The sequence below is a fragment of the Aythya fuligula genome, chromosome 20 (genome assembly GCF_009819795.1).
Source record: "Aythya fuligula isolate bAytFul2 chromosome 20, bAytFul2.pri, whole genome shotgun sequence".
Classification (NCBI taxonomy): domain Eukaryota; kingdom Metazoa; phylum Chordata; class Aves; order Anseriformes; family Anatidae; genus Aythya; species Aythya fuligula.
In genome coordinates this window covers 881409-901644 of record NC_045578.1, presented here as the reverse complement: position 1 = coordinate 901644, position 20236 = coordinate 881409, and the positions used below count along the sequence as shown (strand labels likewise).

The 20236-nt window shown below is 66.2% G+C and overlaps 5 protein-coding genes across 5 annotated transcripts; 3 read left to right on the top strand and 2 right to left on the bottom strand.

Annotated features, from left to right (window-relative positions):
- Window positions 1-348: 348 nt before the first annotated feature.
- Window positions 349-2856, top strand: METTL27 (methyltransferase like 27). The gene is made up of 5 exons (XM_032200925.1): window positions 349-456; window positions 594-722; window positions 807-942; window positions 1018-1110; window positions 1352-2856. The coding sequence occupies exons 1-5, from the start codon at window positions 349-351 to the stop codon at window positions 1588-1590; spliced, it is 705 nt and encodes a 234-aa protein (XP_032056816.1). The 3' UTR covers window positions 1591-2856.
- Window positions 2857-3444: 588 nt separating this feature from the next.
- Window positions 3445-4089, bottom strand: LOC116497313 (claudin-3-like). The gene has a single exon (XM_032201003.1). It carries the CDS (start codon window positions 4087-4089, stop codon window positions 3445-3447), a length of 645 nt encoding a protein of 214 aa, XP_032056894.1.
- Window positions 4090-7029: 2940 nt separating this feature from the next.
- On the bottom strand, window positions 7030-7659 carry LOC116497305 (claudin-4-like). The gene has a single exon (XM_032200994.1). It carries the CDS (start codon window positions 7657-7659, stop codon window positions 7030-7032), a length of 630 nt encoding a protein of 209 aa, XP_032056885.1.
- A 7014-nt stretch (window positions 7660-14673) lies between these two features.
- CLDN3 (claudin 3) lies at window positions 14674-15318 on the top strand. The gene has a single exon (XM_032200993.1). It carries the CDS (start codon window positions 14674-14676, stop codon window positions 15316-15318), a length of 645 nt encoding a protein of 214 aa, XP_032056884.1.
- A 2259-nt stretch (window positions 15319-17577) lies between these two features.
- Window positions 17578-20061, top strand: ABHD11 (abhydrolase domain containing 11). Its single transcript, XM_032200919.1, has 6 exons — window positions 17578-17639; window positions 17954-18089; window positions 18207-18380; window positions 18634-18804; window positions 19085-19266; window positions 19559-20061. Exons 1-6 carry the CDS (start codon window positions 17578-17580, stop codon window positions 19695-19697), a joined length of 864 nt encoding a protein of 287 aa, XP_032056810.1. The 3' UTR covers window positions 19698-20061.
- Window positions 20062-20236: the final 175 nt, after the last annotated feature.

The following is a 20236-nucleotide window of genomic DNA, read 5'->3' as shown; positions in this document are numbered from 1 at the left end:
CGGTGGCACTGCGGGGACAGCGGCACCCGGCGGCCCCGGGCGCTGTGCGTCGCCTCCCCGGGACAGCCGCTGCCACCTCCCCGGGGCTCGCTGCCCCCTGCCCGGTGCCCCCCCCCCCCGGTGCCGGCCGCCCCCCGCCGGGCGCGCTCCGTGTCCCCCCCCCCTCGGGCCGCTCGCTCCCGCCCCGCGGCTCCCGCCCGAACACCGGCGCGGCGGCGGCAGCCAATGGAGAGCGGGGGATGTGTCCTCCGCCGCGCGCGAGACCAATAGGGAGCTGGGGGCGAGCCCTGGGCGGGGCGCGGAGCCAATGGCGGCGCGGGGCGGGGCGGGGCGGGGTGGGGCGGGGCGATGCTGCCGCCGGCGGGAGTGCGGGAGCGCGTCCGGGCCGTGCACGGCGGCGCGGCGCTGCCCGAGCTGCTGCGGCGCTACGACGGGTGGGCCGGCCGCTACGAGCAGGTGCGGGGCCGGGACCCGCCGGGACCCCCCGACACCGGCACCGGCACTGGGACCGGGACCGGGACCGGGACCCCCCCGCCGGCAGCGAGCTCTCCCGGCGCCCCGCCGCCCGCCCCGCTGACCGCCCCGTCCCGCAGGATGTGGCCGCGCTGGAGTACCGGGCGCCGCACCTGGCCGCCGCCTCGCTCGCCTTCGCCTTCCCCGCGCCGCCCGCCGGGGCGCGGGTGCTGGACGTGGGCTGCGGCACCGGGCTCGTAGCGCGGGAGGTACGGGACGGGACGGGACGGGACGGGACGGGGCGGGGGTCCCGGAGGCCGCGCGGTAACGGCGCCGCCCGCCCATCCCCGCAGCTGCAGCGCCGCGGGTTCGGCTGCCTGCACGGCGTGGACGGCAGCGCGGGGATGCTGGAGCGGGCGCGGGGCACGGGGCTGTACCGGCAGCTGCAGCGCTGCGTGCTGGGCCGGGAGCCGCTGCCCGGGCCCGCAGGTAACGGCCGGCACCGGGGGGGCGGCGGGGGCCGGCGGTGGTCCCCGCGGGGCCGGTGACACGGGGCCCCCGCAGAGCACTACGACGCAGTGACGGTGGTGGGGGCTCTCGGCGAGGGGCAGGTGCCCTGCTCGGCGCTGCCGGAGCTGCTGCGCGTCACCAAGCCAGGTGAGGTGGCCCCGTGGGACGTGGTCCCCGTGGGACGGGTCCCCAGCCCGACCCCCGGTCTGGGTGCGGGTGCGGGCAGGCCGGGACGTGGCCTCATCCCCACGGGCACGGGGTCACGCGCTGGTGTCCCGGCCAGCTGGGTCCAAGCCAGGGGTCGGGGCAGTGGCACTCCTGACCCGCCGCCACCCCCGGGTGACGTGGTGCAGCGGGGGCCTCGTCACCCTGTCCCCTGTCCGGGCAGGGGGCTTCCTGTGCCTGACCACCAGGAGCAACCCCTCGAACCTGCGCTACAAGGCGGAGCTGGAGGCAGCGCTGCAGCGGCTGGAGCAGCAGGGGGCCTGGCAGAAGGTCCTGGCCCAGGAGGTGGAGCGCTGGGAAAGAGCCACTGAGGAGGAGGAGAGCGTCCAGGGCACTGGCTACATCTCCGGCGTGGTCTACATCTATCGCAAGTGCCCCGTCCCGCCTCTCGAGGAGGGCTGAGAGCCGAAACGGCGCCAGGGAAGGGGGCTGAGCCTGGTGCCCTGCATGATGTCACCCTGCATGTCCCCTGCCCCGTGCAGCTGTGCCTCCCCCTTCCCACACAGCAGCGCTTCCAGAGCCCAAACTTCCCTGTTCCCTTCCCCATCTCCTCCCCTCGGGTCTGAGCCCTGGGGACCTGCTCCTCAGCTCGGGGAGGGCCTCCAGGTTTCATCGGGGTCTCCTGGGCACCTCCCTTAGCCCTGACATTCAGATGCCTTGGTCCTTGTCCTTGCTGTCCCATCTCACAGCTCTTTGTGACATCTTTGCAGCTCCATCTGACTGGGCAGAGCCACCTCCTGTCTGGGCTGTCTCCTCCCCACCGTGCCCACCTCCCACGTGGCCATGGTCAAAATCTGGATCCTTCTTCATCTTCCCTGCTCCAGACCCCAGGCCTCTGCCTGGGGACTGTTGCTGATGGTCCCCATCACCACATCCTGCTGTCCCCTGTTCATCCCCCTCAGGAGCTAACCAGTGTGCCCTGAGGTGCCAGAGCCCCATCTGAACCCGGAGCAGCTTTGCCAGCACAACGCCCAGCTGGAGAAGCTTTCAGAGCACCACATCAGCCTTTCATCCCTGCTTAAGCTCTCATTTTCCTACAGCTTTGTAGTTAATGGTCTGGGTGGGAAATGAACCTGGAAGAGACCTCAGGAGTTGGTGGCTGCTCCCCACCCAGGAGCCACCCTGGCATCTCCTGCCCGTCCTGTTCCCCAAGCCCCTTGTGATTGTGCCTCCACCCCTACCTCCTCCAGTCCTTCCTTGGGAAGTTTTTTACCCAAATCTCTTGCTGGGATCTTTCTTTCTTCCTTCCCCAGACCTGTTGCTGCTTGTCCCGTTCCCATGGATGTGGGGATCGGGTGATCTTCCTCCCTGGAGCTCAGCCCCTCTGGGAGGTGGCAGCCCTGCAGTCTGTGCTGGGCTCTGGTTGTATCCAGTGCTCGGTGCCCATCCCGGTGAAACCAAACCAGGGGCTGAGCCCTGTGAGCCCTCGCCCCTGTCCCAGGGCTTTGGACACAGCCAAGTGCCCCAGGCTGAGTGCTCTGAATGTGTTTTGAGGACCGCAATACCCATTGTAAAAATGGGCATTTGTCACCCCTCCTGGCTGATCTGTGTTGTCCCCCCATGTCCTGGTGTTGTGGTGCCCACCTCCCCTCTGTGTCACAGGCACTGTCCCCTTGTCCCCAGTGCTGCCCTGACCAAGGGGCCATGGCTGTCCCCATACCATGCTTGGCTGTCAAATAAACCCTGCCTTTGCTGCACGTTTGTGGTGTGTTATTCCCTTGCATGGGGCTGCTGGCTGTCCTGCAGGGTGGGGAGGGTGGTCCCCCCTCTTCCTGCCTCAGTTTCCCTGCTCCTGCATGGGGAGCACCCTGGCTGGCAACTGCTGCATCCTCATGGGGATGTGGGGACAAGACAGGGGTCAGGACAGCCCCCCCCTGAGCTGGCCACAGGGGTGTGAAAGCCACAGGAATTGTCACCGTCCCCCCGCAACGCAGCTTAGAAATGAGCCCAGGCAGCTTCGGTGGCACCGAGAACTTTATGGGGGCTGGGAGCAAGCGGCAGCACCCAGCACAAACACAGCCCCTGCCTGCATCCTGGGGGCGGTGGGCAGGATCCGTCCCCTCACCCAAGGGGAGCAGGGCTGGCAGCAGGACAGGGCCACACATTGTCACAGCCTGCGGACAGGGCAAAGCACCGGGGGGCCGGGATGGGGACACAGCCGTTGTGGGAACGGGGCGTGTGGGCAGGGGGTGCTGGATCTGGACAGGCTGGGCACCACGGACCTGTCCCCATGGGCTGGCGCCCAGGAAGGGCAGCTCACACATAGTCTTTCATGGGGTAGCCCATGGGGCTGCAGCTCTTCACAGCTCGGTACTTCCTGGGGTAGTGATCCCGCTGGGATGGGGGCCCTGAGCAGCACAGGATGCCCCCGCCGAAGAGCTGGAGGGCACTGGAGGCCCAGCCGATGTAGAGGGCAGCCCCCAGCTCTCTCTTCAGGGCCTCGGGCACCATAGGGTTGTAGAAGTTGGTGACGATGCTGTTGGCGGACCAGGACACGGGGATGAGCAGCACGATGCCAGCCAGGACAAAGATGGCACCTGCCACGATGGAGACGCGCATCTTGGAGTTCTTGTCCTCCACACAGCGGGTGCAGTCGGCACCCGAGATGGCGGTGAGGAGGGCGAAGAAGGCCACGATGATGGAGGTGACCACCAGGGCACGGGCAGCTTGCAGGTCGGAGGTGAGGTCCAGCAGGGAGTCATAGACCTTGCACTGCATCTGCCCCGTGCTCTCATACACGCAGTTCATCCACAGCCCTTCCCAGAAGACCTGGGCCACCACGATGTTGTAGCCGATGAAGGCCGTCACCTTCCACATGGGCAGGGCACAGGTGAGGATGGAGCCCAGCCAGCCCAGCACGGCCAGCACCAGCCCGCCCAGCTGCATCGTCATCGTCGCCATCGCCAGCACCTGCGGGGACAGGGCACAGCCATCACATGCAGGGTTCCAGAGCTGGGCCGGAGCTCGGAAGGGTGGTGCCTTTGGGCTGGGTGCATCCTGCTCCCATCCACATGGGGACGGCTGCAGGCCAGCACGGGGACACAGATGCTGCATGGAGCATTGCTGCAGAGCAGCACAGGGACACTTGTGCTGCAGACAGCACTGCTGCAGGCCAGCACGGGCGCACATACTGCCGTGAGGAGACTGAGCTGCAGGAGCCTGGGCAAGTCATGTTTTTACTCAAAATGTCCCCACAGCACAAGGCAGTCGTGTGTGGTTGCCCCATTCCAGCTGAACCATGCCAGTGCGGGGCACATTATGGGGGGGAAGGCTTTTGGGGAGCAGGACAGGGGCTCGCTGTGCCCATCAGGGTAGGGCTCCCACCCCACAGCTGCGCAGGGCTCTGCGCCTCCCGGCCCTGCCTCCTACAGGCTTCACTCTGCCCTCTGCAACCTTTGGACCTGGGGCTTCCCGTCTGGGGTGCTGGGAATGGGCGCGAGCCCAGGTCTGCCTCTGATACCGACTGCAGGGCTCAGCACTTTCAGAGATACCGGCTCCTTGTTCTCCAGACAAGCAGCACAGGGAGCCCAGGGATGAACCGGGGCTGGTCAAACCCTCACAGCTGACTACAGAGTGGGGCACCATGGACAGCTGGATCCAGGGGGTGCTGCTCCCTGGATAGGGGACACCAGGGGCACCGACCACTGTACCATGCCATGGTCCCTGGGCTCATCCCAAATCGCTGCTCGGCCCCACATGGAGCAGACCCTGGGCTGCCTGCACCTCCCCGCCAGGGGCCGGGACCCATGCTTGGCAGCCAGGAGCAGCCGAGTTTTTATGGTCCCGGTGTGGCAGCGGGTATCGGCTGTGCCTGGCACACCCTGAGGCTGTTGGAGGTTTCACCGCAGTTTCCCCAGTCCTGGTTTCGGTTTCTGCGGCCTCTCCTGCACAGCTGTGCTTCCGTCCTTCCCCGGCACCTCTCACCCATTGGCACCCCTGCTGTGGCAGGCACCTTGCCGAGCTGGGGCTCTACGTTAGGCCTTTTAGGCTGAAAATAAAGTCCCTTTCTCCCAGAAAATGGTAGAGGCCAGGGATTGGGATGATGGGAAGCCATCCTAGGTGACCTCTGCAGCCAGGCTGGTGGGGTGGCTCCAGCAAGTGTTACCATCCCCGTGGATGTCTGCACCAGGGACTCACAGCGACCATCGCGCTACCATTCCTGCCCATCCACTGCCATTCCCAGCTCTGTGGGAGTGTTTGGGCTCCCCACTTCCATCCCCCTCCCAGTAAAGGATGGGCACGAACCAGGAGCTCTCAAAGCCTCCAAACCCAAGGAGCACCCAGAGCCCCACAGCTCAGGAGCCCCCATGGTGGGCAGCACATGTTGTCCCCATGTACTCCGAGGTGCACACACACAACGTTCCCAGGGCTGGCCACAGGCTGGCCAAGCACCGGCAGGGTTTCAATGCTGGAAGACAAACAGGCAAAACACCCGGTGTCACCCACGCCGCCCCAGGTACTCTCGGGTGGCCCCGGGGCGCGGGGCCGTGCCAGCACACCCCTCCCGCCATCCCACATCCCGGCTGGCGCCCGCCACCTCCTTCCTGCTCGGCGCGGCCGGTCGGACAGGAGCAGCACCCGGTGCCGGTCCCGATGCCTGGGGCCCTGCAATAGCGTGGGGCGGCCCCGCTGCCACGCCTGGCGCCGTGAAGGCATCTCACCTTCGAGACACCGGCTGTCACCTCCAGGGGTCTCCCGGTGGCCCAGGAGGGGAACACGGCCATGGCAGGGAGGCCAAGGCTGGACCAGGGGCAAAGAGAGCGGCTGGCCCCAGGCCCCAGCCCGGGGGAGGCTGGCACTGTCCCTCCAGAGACCAGATTTTGGGGTGTTTGAGGCTAGTGTTCTCCAGATGTGGGGTCCACAGTGGAGGCCCCACAGGCTGCCCCGCCACTGAGGCCAGAGGATAAAGACAACGGAGCACAGCGGGGTCCGAGCAGCTGCCGTTTAATGTGGGATGGCTGCGACACGGGAGCAGGCACTGCCACAGCCAGGGGCGCCGTGAGCCCCCCCCGGGCCACCCCAGCTCCTGCCCCACAGCAGGGGTGAGAAGCCCGGTGCAGAGCCCCGCGCACCACCCGCTCCCCTCCCGCCTCCCCGACCGGTTCTCCCAGCCCAGCCGCTGCCTTCCCACTCCCAGGATAATGATGCCCGCGCCCCGGGGAGCTGCCGAGAGAAATTCCACGCGCATAGAGCTACACAAAAATGCCGAAAGTAGGTCAAAGTAAAACTACAAGGCACAGGGGGGCAGAGCACCCCAGCCACCCCTCAAGACCGTGCCGGGGTTTGCTGAGTCACCACGTCCCCTGACCATGTGGGATGGGTTTGCTGTCCTCGCTGCCCCGTGGTGATCTAAGGACACGTCCTGGGGTTTTCCCGGCCTTCGCAGTGGCGTTTGGGTGAGTCCCCCGGCCAGAGCCGGAGCCGTGTGTCACCCGCGGGACAGGCACCCTGCAGCGTTCAGGGCCGTGCCACGGCGCGGCACACCCCGATACCGGCAGACAGGGCTCCTTCACCAAGGAGATGTTGCAGGTGCCCCCGAGCCGCGGGGGGGAGCAGGGCAGGCAGCCAGGACAGCAGCGTTTTGTTCCCTGTCCCAGACGGGATTAAAGAACCAGCTTCAATCCACAGATGAACAAAGGCAGCTCTGTCTGCCCTCCCTCACACCAGCCCCTCCGCGCCACCCCGGCACCCGGCCCCAACCCAGCCCCCCGTGGGGCCGTGGGGTGCCCTGGGGGCATCCCCCCCAGGATTCACCCGTGGCGGCTGGGTGGGCGCAGCAGGGCAGTGGTGGGTCCGGGTGGGAGAGGCGCCAGGACGCGTGCAGGGTGCTGGGAGCGGCTCCTAGACGTAGTTGCTGGCCGGCAGCGAGCGGGACGCCGTGTACTTGGCAGAGTAGGGCTTCTCGCCCCGCGGCGGGCAGGTGCAGCACAGGATGCCCCCCCCCAGCAGCAGTAGCGCGGAGGCCGCCCAGCCCACGTAGAGGGACGAGCCCAGGTCCCGCTTCTGGGACTCGGCAACCAGTGGGTTGTAGAAGTCCCGGATGATGGAGTTGGCGGACCAAGAGATGGGGATGAGGATCAGCACACCGGCGATGATGAAGGTGACACCGGAGAGGATCATGACCTTGGCCTTGGCAGTCTCGTCCTCCACGCAGTTGGTGCACTTGCCGCCAGCAACAGCGAGCAGGGTGCCCAGCACGGCCAGCACGATGGCCACCACCACCAGCGCGCGGGCGGCCTGCAGGTCCTGCGGCAGCGCCAGCAGGGAGTCGTACACCCGGCACTGCATCTGCCCCGTGCTCTGCACCACGCAGTTCATCCACAGCCCTTCCCAGATGATCTGTGCCACCACGATGTTGTTGCCCACAAAAGCCGTCTCCCGCCACATGGGCAGCGCGCAGCAGAGGATGGAGGCCAGCCAGCCGATGACAGAGAGAGCGATGCCCAGCACCTGCAGCCCCATGGAGGCCATCGCTTGCCGGCGCGTGCCTGCTGCTGCCGCGCAGTGCCGCCCGCCAGGACCATGGCGGGCGTTATATGCCCTCGCCGAGGGAGGAGCCATCCTGCCGGCACCGGACGAAGGGGTAAAACCAGTTTCCCGGGATTCCTCCTCTCGCATTTCTCCCCACAGCCATGACACCTAATATCCCTGCTGCTCCCACGGTGGCCAGGATGAGGCCACCCAGGTGCAGGATCGCAGCCACATGCTGCCCGTGGGCAGACGGGGAGATGCCCAGGTAGGGCCAGAGCTGGCCCTGCAGCTCAGCCTGGGGTGCTGTAGGGGAATAGACAGCATCCGGGATGGGGATTTCTCCGCCGTCACTCCCAGCCCCTTCTTCTACATGACCAGGATGGATGCCTCCACGCATCTGTGCCCCAGTTTCCCCCCAGTGGCTGCTCCTGCCCCTGTCTGCCATAGGCCCCATGCCAGGGAGCAGCAGCTGTGCCAGCCCTGGTGCTGGGCTCCGCGCCGGGCAGGGCACAAGCGGCTCTTGTTTGTTCCTTGGCGTCTGATGAGCGCTTCCCATCCCTCCATTTGGCCTCAGGCAGGAGGTGCCACCGCCCGCCGCCGAGACCCACAAACCGGTCGGAGCTGCTGCTGGCTTGCCGCGGAGCAGAGATGGCGCTGCCTGGGGCGAGGCAAGGGGCAGACCCCAAAGCCCTGATCACCGTCCCACAGCCGGCATTCACATAGCAGCCCCTGGCCCCAGCCTGGGCTTAGCTGGACCAGGCACATGGTACTGAGACACCAGGATCATTCTGCAACCACCCCAAAGTGCCTGGGTGCCACGGCAGCACCGAGTGGGGACTGGGGTGCTGAGCACAGCAGGCCACATGGTGCTGGGGGCATTTTGGCACAACCAGCTGTGCCCACTGGTGGACACCAATACTTTGGGCTCTGCCTGACCTCTCCCCTTTTAATCCCCAGCCCCTGCACACATCTCCTGCCTGTCCCCTCCAAAGTCCCCCCCATCTTGTGCAGAGGCACAGCCTGAAGCCAGACAGCCCGCAAGGACAGACAGGCAGTGCACCGTTCCCTCTCCAGCTTAATCTCTGGGAGAGATAACATGGCCTGAGACTATCTTTGTTTTTCCAAGCACACAAGCACTGGGTGGATAAGGTATCAGGAAAGCCCCGTGGGGCTGCGTTGGGGGTGGAAGAGCCAGCCCCCACCAGGTGCTGCATCCTCTAACCTGCCAAGAAGCGGGATGGTGGCTTGCTGATATGATATAATTGCTTGTGCTAATTGTTCAGCATGATGGGCTCTTGAGCCACCTCTGACCATGCTGGGGCATTTCTGGGCACTTGTATGGACAAGGCTCCTGCTCTAACACACAGCCCCACTCACAATGGGACGAGCCGTGGCCATGGCCAGGAGGTGACAGCAGCCTTGTGGTCCATGCAGAGTGGTGCCACGAGGATGCCACCAGCACTGGGGCTGGGGACACAGGTGTCCATGCAGGCAGGGCAGAGCCCAGGCACTCAGGGACACTTGGGTCTTGCTGCAGAGCCCTCGTCTGATCCGTGTGCTGTTTCAGGGGAGCCACTCAGATGCTGGGCTCCGCCAGGGTGCTCCCGTGTCTGTCTGTCCATCTGGAGCACCCACATTGCTGGCATACCAGAGCACCCACCCTCGAGCCAAAGGGCCGAGCGCCACGGTCAGGGCTCCCTTTAATCAGCGGGGCGGCGGCAGGGACCAGAGCATCCCCCGGCCGGGGCACCCTTCCAGGGATGCAGCACCAGGGCCGAATCCTGCCCCAGGCTGGATGTGGCTTCGCTGCCCAGCCGGCTGCTCTAACCACACCGTCATTTGGGGTTGGAGGCAGGCGCGCACACACGCGTGCACACACCTCATTGCACAACCTTGGCCCATGTGGGACGTGTCCCCACAGGTGCCTCCAGGCTGGGGACAAATGGCAAGGTGGGGAGCGGGACATTGCCATGCGCAGCGCATCCAGCGCCTGCACTGAGACAGGCACGGGGCAGCTCGCCCTCACCCTCGGAGCCAAAGCAGGCGCCAGCGTGGCCGTTTGACAGCTGATTACTGTAATTAAAGCCAGAATGTGACATGTCCTCAAAATGGTGTCTGTCACCAAGAAACAGCCCTTGTGCCCTTCCTCACGTCCCCCAGCCAACACAGCCAGCACCGTGTCCCCAGCACTGCCACGGAGGCCAGCAGGACACACGGACACAGGGCTCAGCGGGGAGCAGCGAAGCTGACCCCTGCAGCAGTGTCCCACCTCACACTGCGCCAGAGGATGCCACCTGACTGGGGACACAGCCTAGCTTCAGGGAACTCCTCCACACCAAATCGGGGTGCTCAGTCCATCCTGGGGTTTTGTCTGGCACCAATTGAGTGTGGTTGCCTTGCCCCGAATCCCATGGGATTCACAGGTCAGGGGGGACTGAGCTGCTGTCCTCGTTCCAGTGCACCCCAAAGGGCTTGGAGAGGGCAGAGCTCACCTCCTATGGTGGCTTAGAAAACGCTCCCCATGGATGCCCCTTGCTGCGGCAGGACAGAGACGTGCTGCATCCCCGTGCAGCCACCTTGGGGCAGGGACAGGGGACCAGGCATTAAACCTGCAGTCACTGCAATGCTCAGCGCTGGTGGCACAGAGGGACTGGCACAGTCCCTGACCTTGTGCCAGGCAGAGGACACCCTGCAGGGACAGGGCTGGCAGATGTCCCTGTGTGGATCACGCGTAGCAATTCCCCCTCTCCCTTGCCCCCGCATTCACTCCCAGTGCAAGACCTCACCGCACCAGCACCACAAATACCTCGAGGTCCCAAAAAGACAGGTGGAGGGGAGCCGGGCAGGGCCGGGAGCTGCAGCGGAGCTGGTGCAGAGCTGAGCAGCCTCTCCCCGGGGCGCACACGGGGCGGTGAGGGATTAGTTACCCACATGCCGCCACGCTCATTGGAGACTCAATGTTCCCAAAAAGTTCTTGCCTGACATAAACTCCCTGACTGACTGAAATGTGCACAGTAAGGTTGTTTTCCTCTACCTGAAAGCAAAGGTTTATTAACTAGCACAGCCCAGACGCTCATGGAAAGCACCGTGCAAGGGAGCTGCGGCCAGAAACAGGACCTTTAGTCTCGAGTCACCGAGAAAATAAAATCCCTATGCGTTCGCTGAGTAAAAAAAGCAGCCAAAAATGGGCAAAAGCACTGGCGAGTCAAAGGGACGTGTGAGCTGATGGTCACGTGCTGGGAAGGGGACACCTCTGATGTGGCATGGCAGGTGTAAGGGGGGGTCCGCACATGGGTGAAGTTTGGGGGGGGTCGTGCCCTCAGCAAAGCCTGGGCAAGACAAGGAACCGCTCAGAGCCCATAGGGGTAGGGGTGTCCCGGGTGTGCTGAGATTCAGGGTGGCTGGGGTGTGCCACCAGCCCCCTGCCAGGCCCCACCGGCCAGTGCCCCGCGGCCCCGGCACCCTGCGTGCCGTGCTGCCGGCAGCCCCGTCCCCGCCCCGCCGCCAGACAGAGCTGCCATTGATGCTGGAGCCGCCTTACCTGCTCCCCGCCGCCGCCGAAGGGGCTTCAACAATGGGACGCCTGTGTGCCCTGGCCGGGGCAGATCCTGCAGCCCCGCGCCTGAAATATAAGCAGGCGAGGCAGCACTCACCGCCCCAGCACCGCTGCCCCAGGGGGGAAGGCGCCGGCCCCGCCGCGACCACAACCAGGGGGAACACCCCAAGCCCCGCGCTGGCCACACCGCGCACGTGAGCGGGATGCGGCCCCGCAGTGCCCGGGGCAGTTTCTGCTGTCACCTCCTGCTGTCACCCGCCCTGCGGCAGCTGGAGCTCCTGTCCAGTGTGAGATACACATGGGGACAGGAATGGGGACAGGTCCCCTGGACCACCTGCGGTGGCTGTCCCCCTGCCAGTGTAGGTGCTTGTGGAGAAGGGCCACCACCACAGTGATGCTCACACACCCCTCAGTCTGGCCTTCACTCAGGGTCACGTCTGTCCCCATGTCACCATGCGTCCCCCCCTTGTTCCCACCACAGGGACCCGCTGCAGGTGATGCACCCCCTCACTTCCCAGCAGCAAGGGGAGAGAAGAGGGGCTTCAGGCACATCTGGGACCCCGCAGGGATGCCAGCCCCCTCAGCTGTTTTGGGTAAACACCAGCAAGCCAATTCCTTGCCACAGGAATGCATCCCAAAGTGAGCAGCGGCCAGCACCCCGAAACCCCGGTGATTTGCCCCTTCCTCCGCCGTGAGTCAGGCAGCCACCACTGCCCCAGGCCAGCAGCGCAGCGCGAGCACAGCCTGTACTTTGGGCAGTTTGGGATGACGAGATGGGTAGGCAGCGCGGCGCGTGGGGGCTGATTGTAGGGCCAGGAGACCCGTCACCCTGGTCCTGACCCGGTGGCCCCAGCTCCACAGCTCTGCGAGGGGTATCCCCCTGCCCCACGGCCCTGACCTAGGTGTTTCCCCTGCACCTGCGCAGCCGTGCGTGCACCGCTGGGTGCTTGTTTGCGCACACACCGCCGGCATGCGCATGTGTGTGTGTGCGCGTGCACCTGCCTGTGAGTACTTTTGCTCCTCGTTGTGCCTGCGCTGCCTGGCGCGTGCACCCAGGGCTGCGTCCGGGGCACATTCCCCCGTGGGTGTGTGCACTTGTGAAGGTAGCTGTGCATGTGCACAGGCGTGCAAGCACCCATGTGAGCACGTCTGAGTGTCAGTGAGTTTGTGATTCTGTGTATGTGTCTGTGTGTGTGTACCTGTGCGTGTCTGTCTGTGCATGTGCTTGTGTACCTCTGCGTCCATCTGTCTGTCTGTGGCTTTGTGTGTGTGTGTGTGTGTGTGTGTGTCTGTGTGCCTTTGACTGTCCGTGTCTGTCTGTCTGCCTCTGTGTGTCCGTCTGTCTGTGCAGCCATGTGTCTGTGCATCCCAGCCAGCAGGGGGTGCGTGTGTTTGGGTGTGTGTGCATTGTCCCCCGCGCAGCCTGCACCTGTGCACCCCTGCATGCCGGGGCCGCAGCCGGCAGAGCTTTGCACTGCCAGCACCTAGCTGTGTGTCCCCGGGGTGCCCCAGCCCTGTCACCACTGCCACCTGCCCGGGGACATGCCCGTCTGTGCTGTGCTTTGTCACCCCGAGGGCTGGGCCCCCCCAGCAGCACCTCACCAGGTGCAAGCCCCTTTGCGTGCTGCTTGCACAGAACCCCCCAGCACCCCGGGTACCCGGCCCAGCCACCAACACCAGCACGCCGTGGGGTGCCATGGGGTGCCGTGGGGTGCTGTGGGGTGGCAGGCTGACCCTGCTGCATAAGGGGTGTCAGGGTGCCACGGGGTGGTGGAGGTCAGGCACAGGGTGCCACGGCACAGCACAGTGCCAGAGGCACCCAGGCACAGGCCACTGGGGTGCCGTGGGGTGGCAGGAGCTGACCCAGCCAGACTGGGGGTGTCGGGGTGCTGCGGGAAACAGCTGGGTCAGGGCCCCCTGCCTTTGGGGTCCTGGCTACTGGAGCAGGAGGGGTTGTGATGCGGCACAGGCTGCCAGCACCCGCTGCGCACCGCGCTCTTGAGTAGTTAATGAGTTGTAGGGGGGCCCTCGGCAGCGGCCAGGAACAGGCTGGAGCAAGCCCGCGGGCACTCGCTCGGCTGCAGAGGAGGGGGCAAGCGCATTCCTGGGGTGGGGGGCTGGAAATACCTGCAGCACTCTGGTCAAACAGCCGTGCAAGGGCTGGGGGAGCCGCTTGCACAGCAGCACCCCACTGCCTTGGGGTGGCTCTTTTTGGGGACAGTGAGCCCCAGGATGTGACTGCTTATGGGGCGACCACGCCTGGGCAGCCGGCCCGTGCCTGCCTTGTTTTTCTGTCGCCGGTTGCTACTCAGCCAGGCCTGCCAGGTGGATGGGGTGACGCTGCCAGAGTGTTACGTGCTCTGTCTGCTTCCTTCAAGGACAAAACATTTGAGCAGGATGAGTAAAGAGGTTTATCACCTGGCCAGGGATCCCAATGGGCACACCCAGCCCAGCACGTCCCACGTTACACAAGGGGGATTGGGGGCTCAGGACAGGGGGATGGGTGGAGACGGGGGCTGTGTGGGGTCGGGGCTGTGTGGGGACTGCCAACATGGGGTGCGTTGTGGCGAGGCAAAGGGGCTGCACTTTGCACGGTGATGCAAAGGTGCCTGAGTGCACCCTGCTCTCACTGAGCCACAATGAGATAAGAGGCAATCTGCAAGCGGATAAAAACCCCAACAAGGCTGTAATCTTAAATAAACTCCCTTCCTTTTGGACACTATGTTAAACGTGAGATCTGATAAGGTGCTCCAGAAATACAACAGACTGTGACCTACAGCATCCCTGCTGAAGAGGCTGGGCTGCGGGAGTGACGGCTCCCACCCGTGCCGTGCCGTGCCGTATCATGTCATGCTGCCTGGTATAGGGGCCCGGGCTAGGATCTGGCCATGGCCATGTCCAGCATGTAAGCACAGACGAAGGATTTCCAGGAATTTCCAGGCCCTGCTGCCTTTAGGAAGGGTTGTGAAGGGGCAGTGGTGGATGTGGGCTCCCCAAAAGGCACCGAGGTGCAGGGTGGGCAGCAGGGCTGGCACTCAGAGCCCATGGACGTGCACCACAGCCCATCCAGCTCCTTGTCCAGGCTTCCCAGTGCCACGCCGTGGTCTCCAGATTGCACCCATCCAGACCCACGCCCCGAAACTAGGCCTCTGCCGGCAGTGGCCATCTCAGGTGGCTTCTCCCCCTCCCTCCCCTGCGCCAGCGCCATCTCTGCAAACAAAGGGGAGGGTGTGGGACGCTGCGACCGAGCCAGTGGTGAGGAGCGTCCGGCGGTGAAACCCCACCCCGGGCGGGCGCTGAGCGAGCACAGCCCGGCCCCGGCCCCGCCAGCCCTTATAAGTGCAGGTGCACCCAGGTGTAAGCCGATCCCCAAGGCTGCAGCAGCGAGCGGAGCCCGGGGTGGTTTCGGTCAGTGGGTTCCTTTCTGCCATCGCCTGGGGCGCGCTGAGCCGGACACCATGTCTATGGGGCTGGAGATCGGTGGGGTGGCCCTGTCGGTGCTGGGCTGGCTGTGCAGCATCATCTGCTGCGCGCTGCCCATGTGGCGGGTGTCGGCCTTCATCGGCAACAACATCGTGACGGCGCAGATCATCTGGGAAGGGCTGTGGATGAACTGCGTGGTGCAGAGCACGGGCCAGATGCAGTGCAAGGTGTACGACTCCATGTTGGCGCTGCCGCAGGACCTGCAGGCCGCCCGTGCCCTCCTGGTGGTGGCCATCGTGCTGGCCGTGCTGGGCCTGATGGTGGCCATCGTGGGCGCCCAGTGCACCCGCTGCGTGGAGGACGAGACCACCAAGGCCAAGATCACCATCGTCTCCGGCGTCATCTTCCTGCTCTCCGGCATCATGACCCTCATCCCCGTCTCCTGGTCGGCCAACACCATCATCCGGGATTTCTACAACCCGCTGGTGCTTGAATCGCAGAAGAGGGAGCTGGGCACGTCCCTCTACGTGGGCTGGGCGGCCGCCGCGCTTCTGCTCTTCGGGGGGTCCCTGCTCTGCTGCTCCTGCCCCCCCAAAGATGAGAGGTACGCGCCCAGCAAGGTGGCCTACTCCGCCCCACGCTCCGCCGTCACCAGCTACGACAAGAGGAACTATGTGTGAGCCCCCGTTCCCCCGCCCCGGCCCCCCGAGGGGCTCGGCCACCTGCACCCCCACCTCCAGCCCCGTCCGGCGGGATCGGCGCCGCCAGGGACCCTCTGCCCCGCGGGCCGGGGAGAGACCCCGTCCCCGAGGGCACCCCAACCCCGGCGAGAGCGGGCAGAGGTGGGGGGCGATGGGGGGGGGGCAACGGGAGAGGTCCAGGGGTCAGGGCTGGGCCGCGGGAGCGGGAGCCGGGCGGGCGGCTGTGTAAATACAGACGGTTTCGTGTAAACAGAGCCAGTTTCGGGTTGCCAGGAGAGCTCTTCGCATGAGCGCCAGGAGGAAGCGGCGGTGCCCCCGTGCCCTGCCCCGCCAGCCCCCGGCCCCCTGGCCCCCCCGCCGGCCAGGCGCTTTCTCTCCCTGTTACGCGTGGTCTGTACGAGTTACATTTGTCAATAAACGTGTCCTGTTTTGGTAGCTGCGTGTCCTTGGGGCAGCTCTCCTCAGCTGGATGTAGGGGGGGACATGTGGGGTGGGAGCCATCTGCGGGACAACAGCTTCAGCCGCACGGGCTGAAAGTGTGGAGCTAATTAGCACAATTAAGGAAGAAAATGCCAGCCCCGGAGCCAGGATGGATAGGAACCCACCGCAGCCAGGACCATCTCTTTGTCCTCTCAGACAGGGGCGTGAGCACAGAGCTGTCCCCATGCCAGGAGCCACCCCACTGGGAATGGAGCCCACCAGGGGCACCGGGGACGCCCCCCCTGGCCCCGCAGGAGCAGCAGCGTCCACACAGCACCAGATCTGGGGACATGCAACTCCCAAGTCCCATCCTGTGCCCCAGCCCCTCCTTGCTTTCTTTCCCCCTCTGGCTCCCTCCCAACCCATGGGACTGCCCTTCTGGGGTCTGGTGGTCCCGGGGAGGGCTGCTCTCCCCCCCACACACGCTTTTGAGGGTACTGCTGGCAGCGGGTGGGTCTGCAGACACCCAAGCAGCCGTTCACATCCTGCTGCTGACACTCCCTGCCCGCTCAGTACAAAGTCTGGCTCTCCGGAGGGGAAGACGGGCTCTTTCCCCCCCAGCAAAGGCTGGGGTGAGGCCGCATTGCACAACCGCCCGTACCGCCTGTTCCCAGCCGGCGGCATGGCTCGGCTCGGCTCGGCCCCACAGAGCCCCCGCCTTCCCACCACGCTCCAGCGAGCAGGGACAAAGCCGCAGGTGCATCGCCCCGTCCCGCGCGGGGCCGCCGGCTGCTGCCTCCTCTCGCCCCTTCCCCAGCCCACCGGGGACGTCCTGCAGCCACCGCTTGGAAAAGCGCTGCCCAGAGGCAGGGCAGAGCAGGCGGTTTCGCCACTCCTGGTCCGACACCCCCGTGGGCAGGCCGAGCCCGCGGCGATCTGCAAGGCTCCGGTTCCCCGGCCCCACCTGGCCCCCGATAAGGATCGGCCGCGCTGCGGAGCGGAGCAGCCCGGCTGGGGCCGGCCCGGGGCTCCCGGGGACAGCGGGGCGCTGGCACACGGGGCCTGCGGGCAGGCGGTGACCTTGCTGCCTGCAGGCGGAGGCCGGCAGCGAGCACAAGGAGGCCTTTGAGGGACGCGGCCCCCCCCGATTCCACCCCCGGTGTCAGCTCTCCCCTCGCTGGCTCTGCGACAAAGGCTGCGCTGCGGGGCCGGGATACCCGGTGCGGCGAGGCGCTGCCTCCGTTCACCCGAGCGTGGCTGCGGGGCACCGACGTGCACCCACGTGCTGCCTGCTGCGGCGGCTGCGTCCTGCACAGCACAGCACGCGTCCCCTCGGGGCGCCATGGGGAGCAGGGTGCGGGCAGCACCACGCAGGCCTGGGGGAGTCCCTGGGCTGGCAGAGGTCTGGGGGCAGCACCGCACATCCTCGGTCCCAGGTCCCAGACGGGGTTGGAGCCCCACGGGGACAGAGACAGGGACGGGGACAGGGATGGGGACAGGGACGGGGACAGGGATGGGGACAGCTGCCTGCATGGGGCCGGGCGTCGGACGGGCAGTGTGCGGGGACACGTGGTGTGATGTGGGGACAACGGGGGGACACGGTGACACACCATGGTGCGCGGTGACACACACACGGTGACACACACACACTCACACACACACACGGTGACGAGGCCCCGTTCTCCGAGGCCCGCTCCCGGCGCTGAGTCACGGCGCCGCCGCCCCCTCCTGCCGCCAGGGGGCGCGCGCGGGCAGCGGCGGGGGCGGGGCCGCCGCTTGTGCGTCACGTCCCGCGCACCGCCCGCCGCCGCCGCCGCCATGCTCCGCCGCCTGCCCCGCCGCCCCCTCCCGCCGCCGCCCGCCGCCCGCTCCGCCGTGACGTAAGGGCCCGCCCGCGCGCGGGGCGAGGGAAGGAGGGAGGGAGGGCGGGGCCCCGCCAGGAGGGGCGGGGCTTCGCCCACCGCTTGTCCCCGCCCCCTCGCCGTATGACCCCGCCCCCTGCCCGCGGTGCGCGCCTCTCAGGGCCTGGGGTCGCGCGTGGCCCCGCCCCCTGGCCGCGTGCCAGCACTGCCCGCGGGAGGGGCACCCCCGGCCCCCGCCCCCTTCCCGCCCCTCTAGGCCCCGCCCCTTCGCGGCCCCACCCCTCTTTGCCCCGCCCCCTTCGCCCCGCCCTGACCGCCCCCCCCCCCCGCAGGGCCGTGCCCCTGTCCCACGCGGCGCTGGGTCCCGCGGGGCCGCGGCCGCCCCTGGTGCTGCTGCACGGGCTGTTCGGCAGCCGCGGCAGCCTGCAGACGGTGGCCAACGCGCTGGCACGACGCAGCGGCAGCCAGGTGAGGCCGGGACCCGGGGGACGGGGAGGCCGCGGCGGCGCCGGGCGATGCCCCGGGGCTCGGGGCTGCGGCCGCCTGCGGTGCCGGTGCCGGGGGTGACGGGGCGCTGCCCGGCAGGTGCTGACGCTGGACGCCCGCAACCACGGCGGCAGCCCCCACAGCCCGGTGATGACCTACGAAGCCATGAGCCTGGACGTGCAGCAGCTCCTGGCCCGCCTGGGCGTCCCCAAGTGCATCCTGCTGGGACACAGCATGGGCGGCAAGACAGCCATGGCGCTGGCCTTGCAGCGGGTTGGCGGGCGCCTGAGGCCGGTGGCGGGAGCGGGCCGGGTGGCGGGACGCTGTGGGAAGGGGGTGGCGACCGCGAGGTGGGGGTTGACACCCGAGGGAGCTCGGGGACGGGCACGCGGAGCTCTGCGCTGGGGCAGGAGGAGGCTGGAAGCCTTCGAGGAGCCTTGCCGGGAGCCCTGCGCCTGGCCCCGCCATGCAGAGCGGGGCTGGGAGGTCTCGGCTCGCGTCCAATGTGCCCCGCTTGTGTCCCCAGCCAGACCTGGTGGAGCGCCTTATCTCCGTAGACATCAGCCCTGTCTCAACCACGCTCGTCTCCGAGTTCTCTGCCTACATCTCCGCCATGAAGTCAGTGAACATCCCGGCTGGTCTGTCCCGCTCTGCAGCCCGCCAGCTGGCTGACAGTCAGCTGAGTCCAGTGGTCCAGGTGGGAAGTCCTTCTGCTGGAATGGGGCTTCTGCTCCTGGCCTGTCCCTGGGACACTGGGCTTTAGGACCACAGTCGCTGCTGGGCTCTTCCCTCTCCTGCTAGCTCGGTGCTGGCCTGTGCAGCTGGGCCGCCAGGGCACTGGGGGACTTGGCACACGGAGCCTGTGAGGCATGCGGGGTGGGCTGGAGGGGACAACGCAAGGTGCCAGCACATCCTGAGGGCGCGTTGCTCTCACTGATGAGCGTGTTACCCACCAGCACGTTCCCCTTTTGTGGCAGCACCCGCAGCTGAGGCAGTTCCTTCTCACCAACCTGGTGGAGGTGGAGGGCCACTATGTCTGGCGTGTGAACCTGGAGGCTATCTCCCACCACTTGGAAGATATCATGAGCTTTCCTGTATTCCACAAGCCGTACCCTGGCCCTACACTCTTTTTGGGAGGATCCAACTCACCCTATATCAGGTGGGACTGGAAAGAAGTCTGTGGCTTGACCCCTCGTGATCCTCTGCAGCTGCTGAGGGTGCGAGGAAGTCCCAGGAGGGGGGAGGTCCTGGAGCGAGCCCTGTGCCTCCAGCAGCCGGTGACACCAGCATGCTGGAGAGCGAGGAGGAACCTGGGGGCAGCCCCAGGCCTTCCTAGCAGTGAAGGGAGATGTGGTCAGAGCTGGGCTAGCCCTCTGCTTGGGGAGTGTGAGGGCAGACATCTGGACAGGCCTCTGACCACACCTCCCACCTTGTGTTCACTCGTCCTGCAGTTCCAAAGACTACCCAGAGATCCAGCGCCTCTTTCCCAAGGCAGATATCCAGTTCATCGAAGGTGCAGGTCACATAGTCCATCAAGATAAATTTGAAGACTTCATCACCGCTGTCCTCAATTTCCTGCCACCACCGTAGCACTGGGGACCAGGGTTTCTGCAAACATTGTGTGAGACCTGAGGAGCCCTGGGCAGTAGTGCAGGGCTCCTGGGCTCTGGGCAGAGGGGCTCATCCTGGACCAGCTGCCCCCTTCGCAGTCCTAGGACTTCTGCCATCCCCGCACACATGGAGCCGGAGCTGAGACACATTTCCATGCCCATCCCTCTGAGTTCTCCTGCAAGCTCTCTGGGACACTGGTGGCACTGGCCCAGGCCGCAGCCTGCCTGCACTGCGGTGTTTCAGACACTAGGAGGAGGCAGGAGGGTCTTCTCCTTCCTTACTGCCAGACCACCTGGTAGTGGAGCTGCAGAACTTGCAATAAACCTGACTCCATGCCAAGGTAGAGAACGGTTTGGATGTGGCTATGGAGGAGAACGGGAGCAGTGGTGGGCACAGAAATGGGCTCTGGCTTGCCTGAGGGGACGCTGGTGGGACTGGGGCATTAGACATGGGTTTAAGGAACCCTCATGGCTCCCAGAGGGAATCACATCCTTCCTCCACCTCCAGGCAGTGTGAGG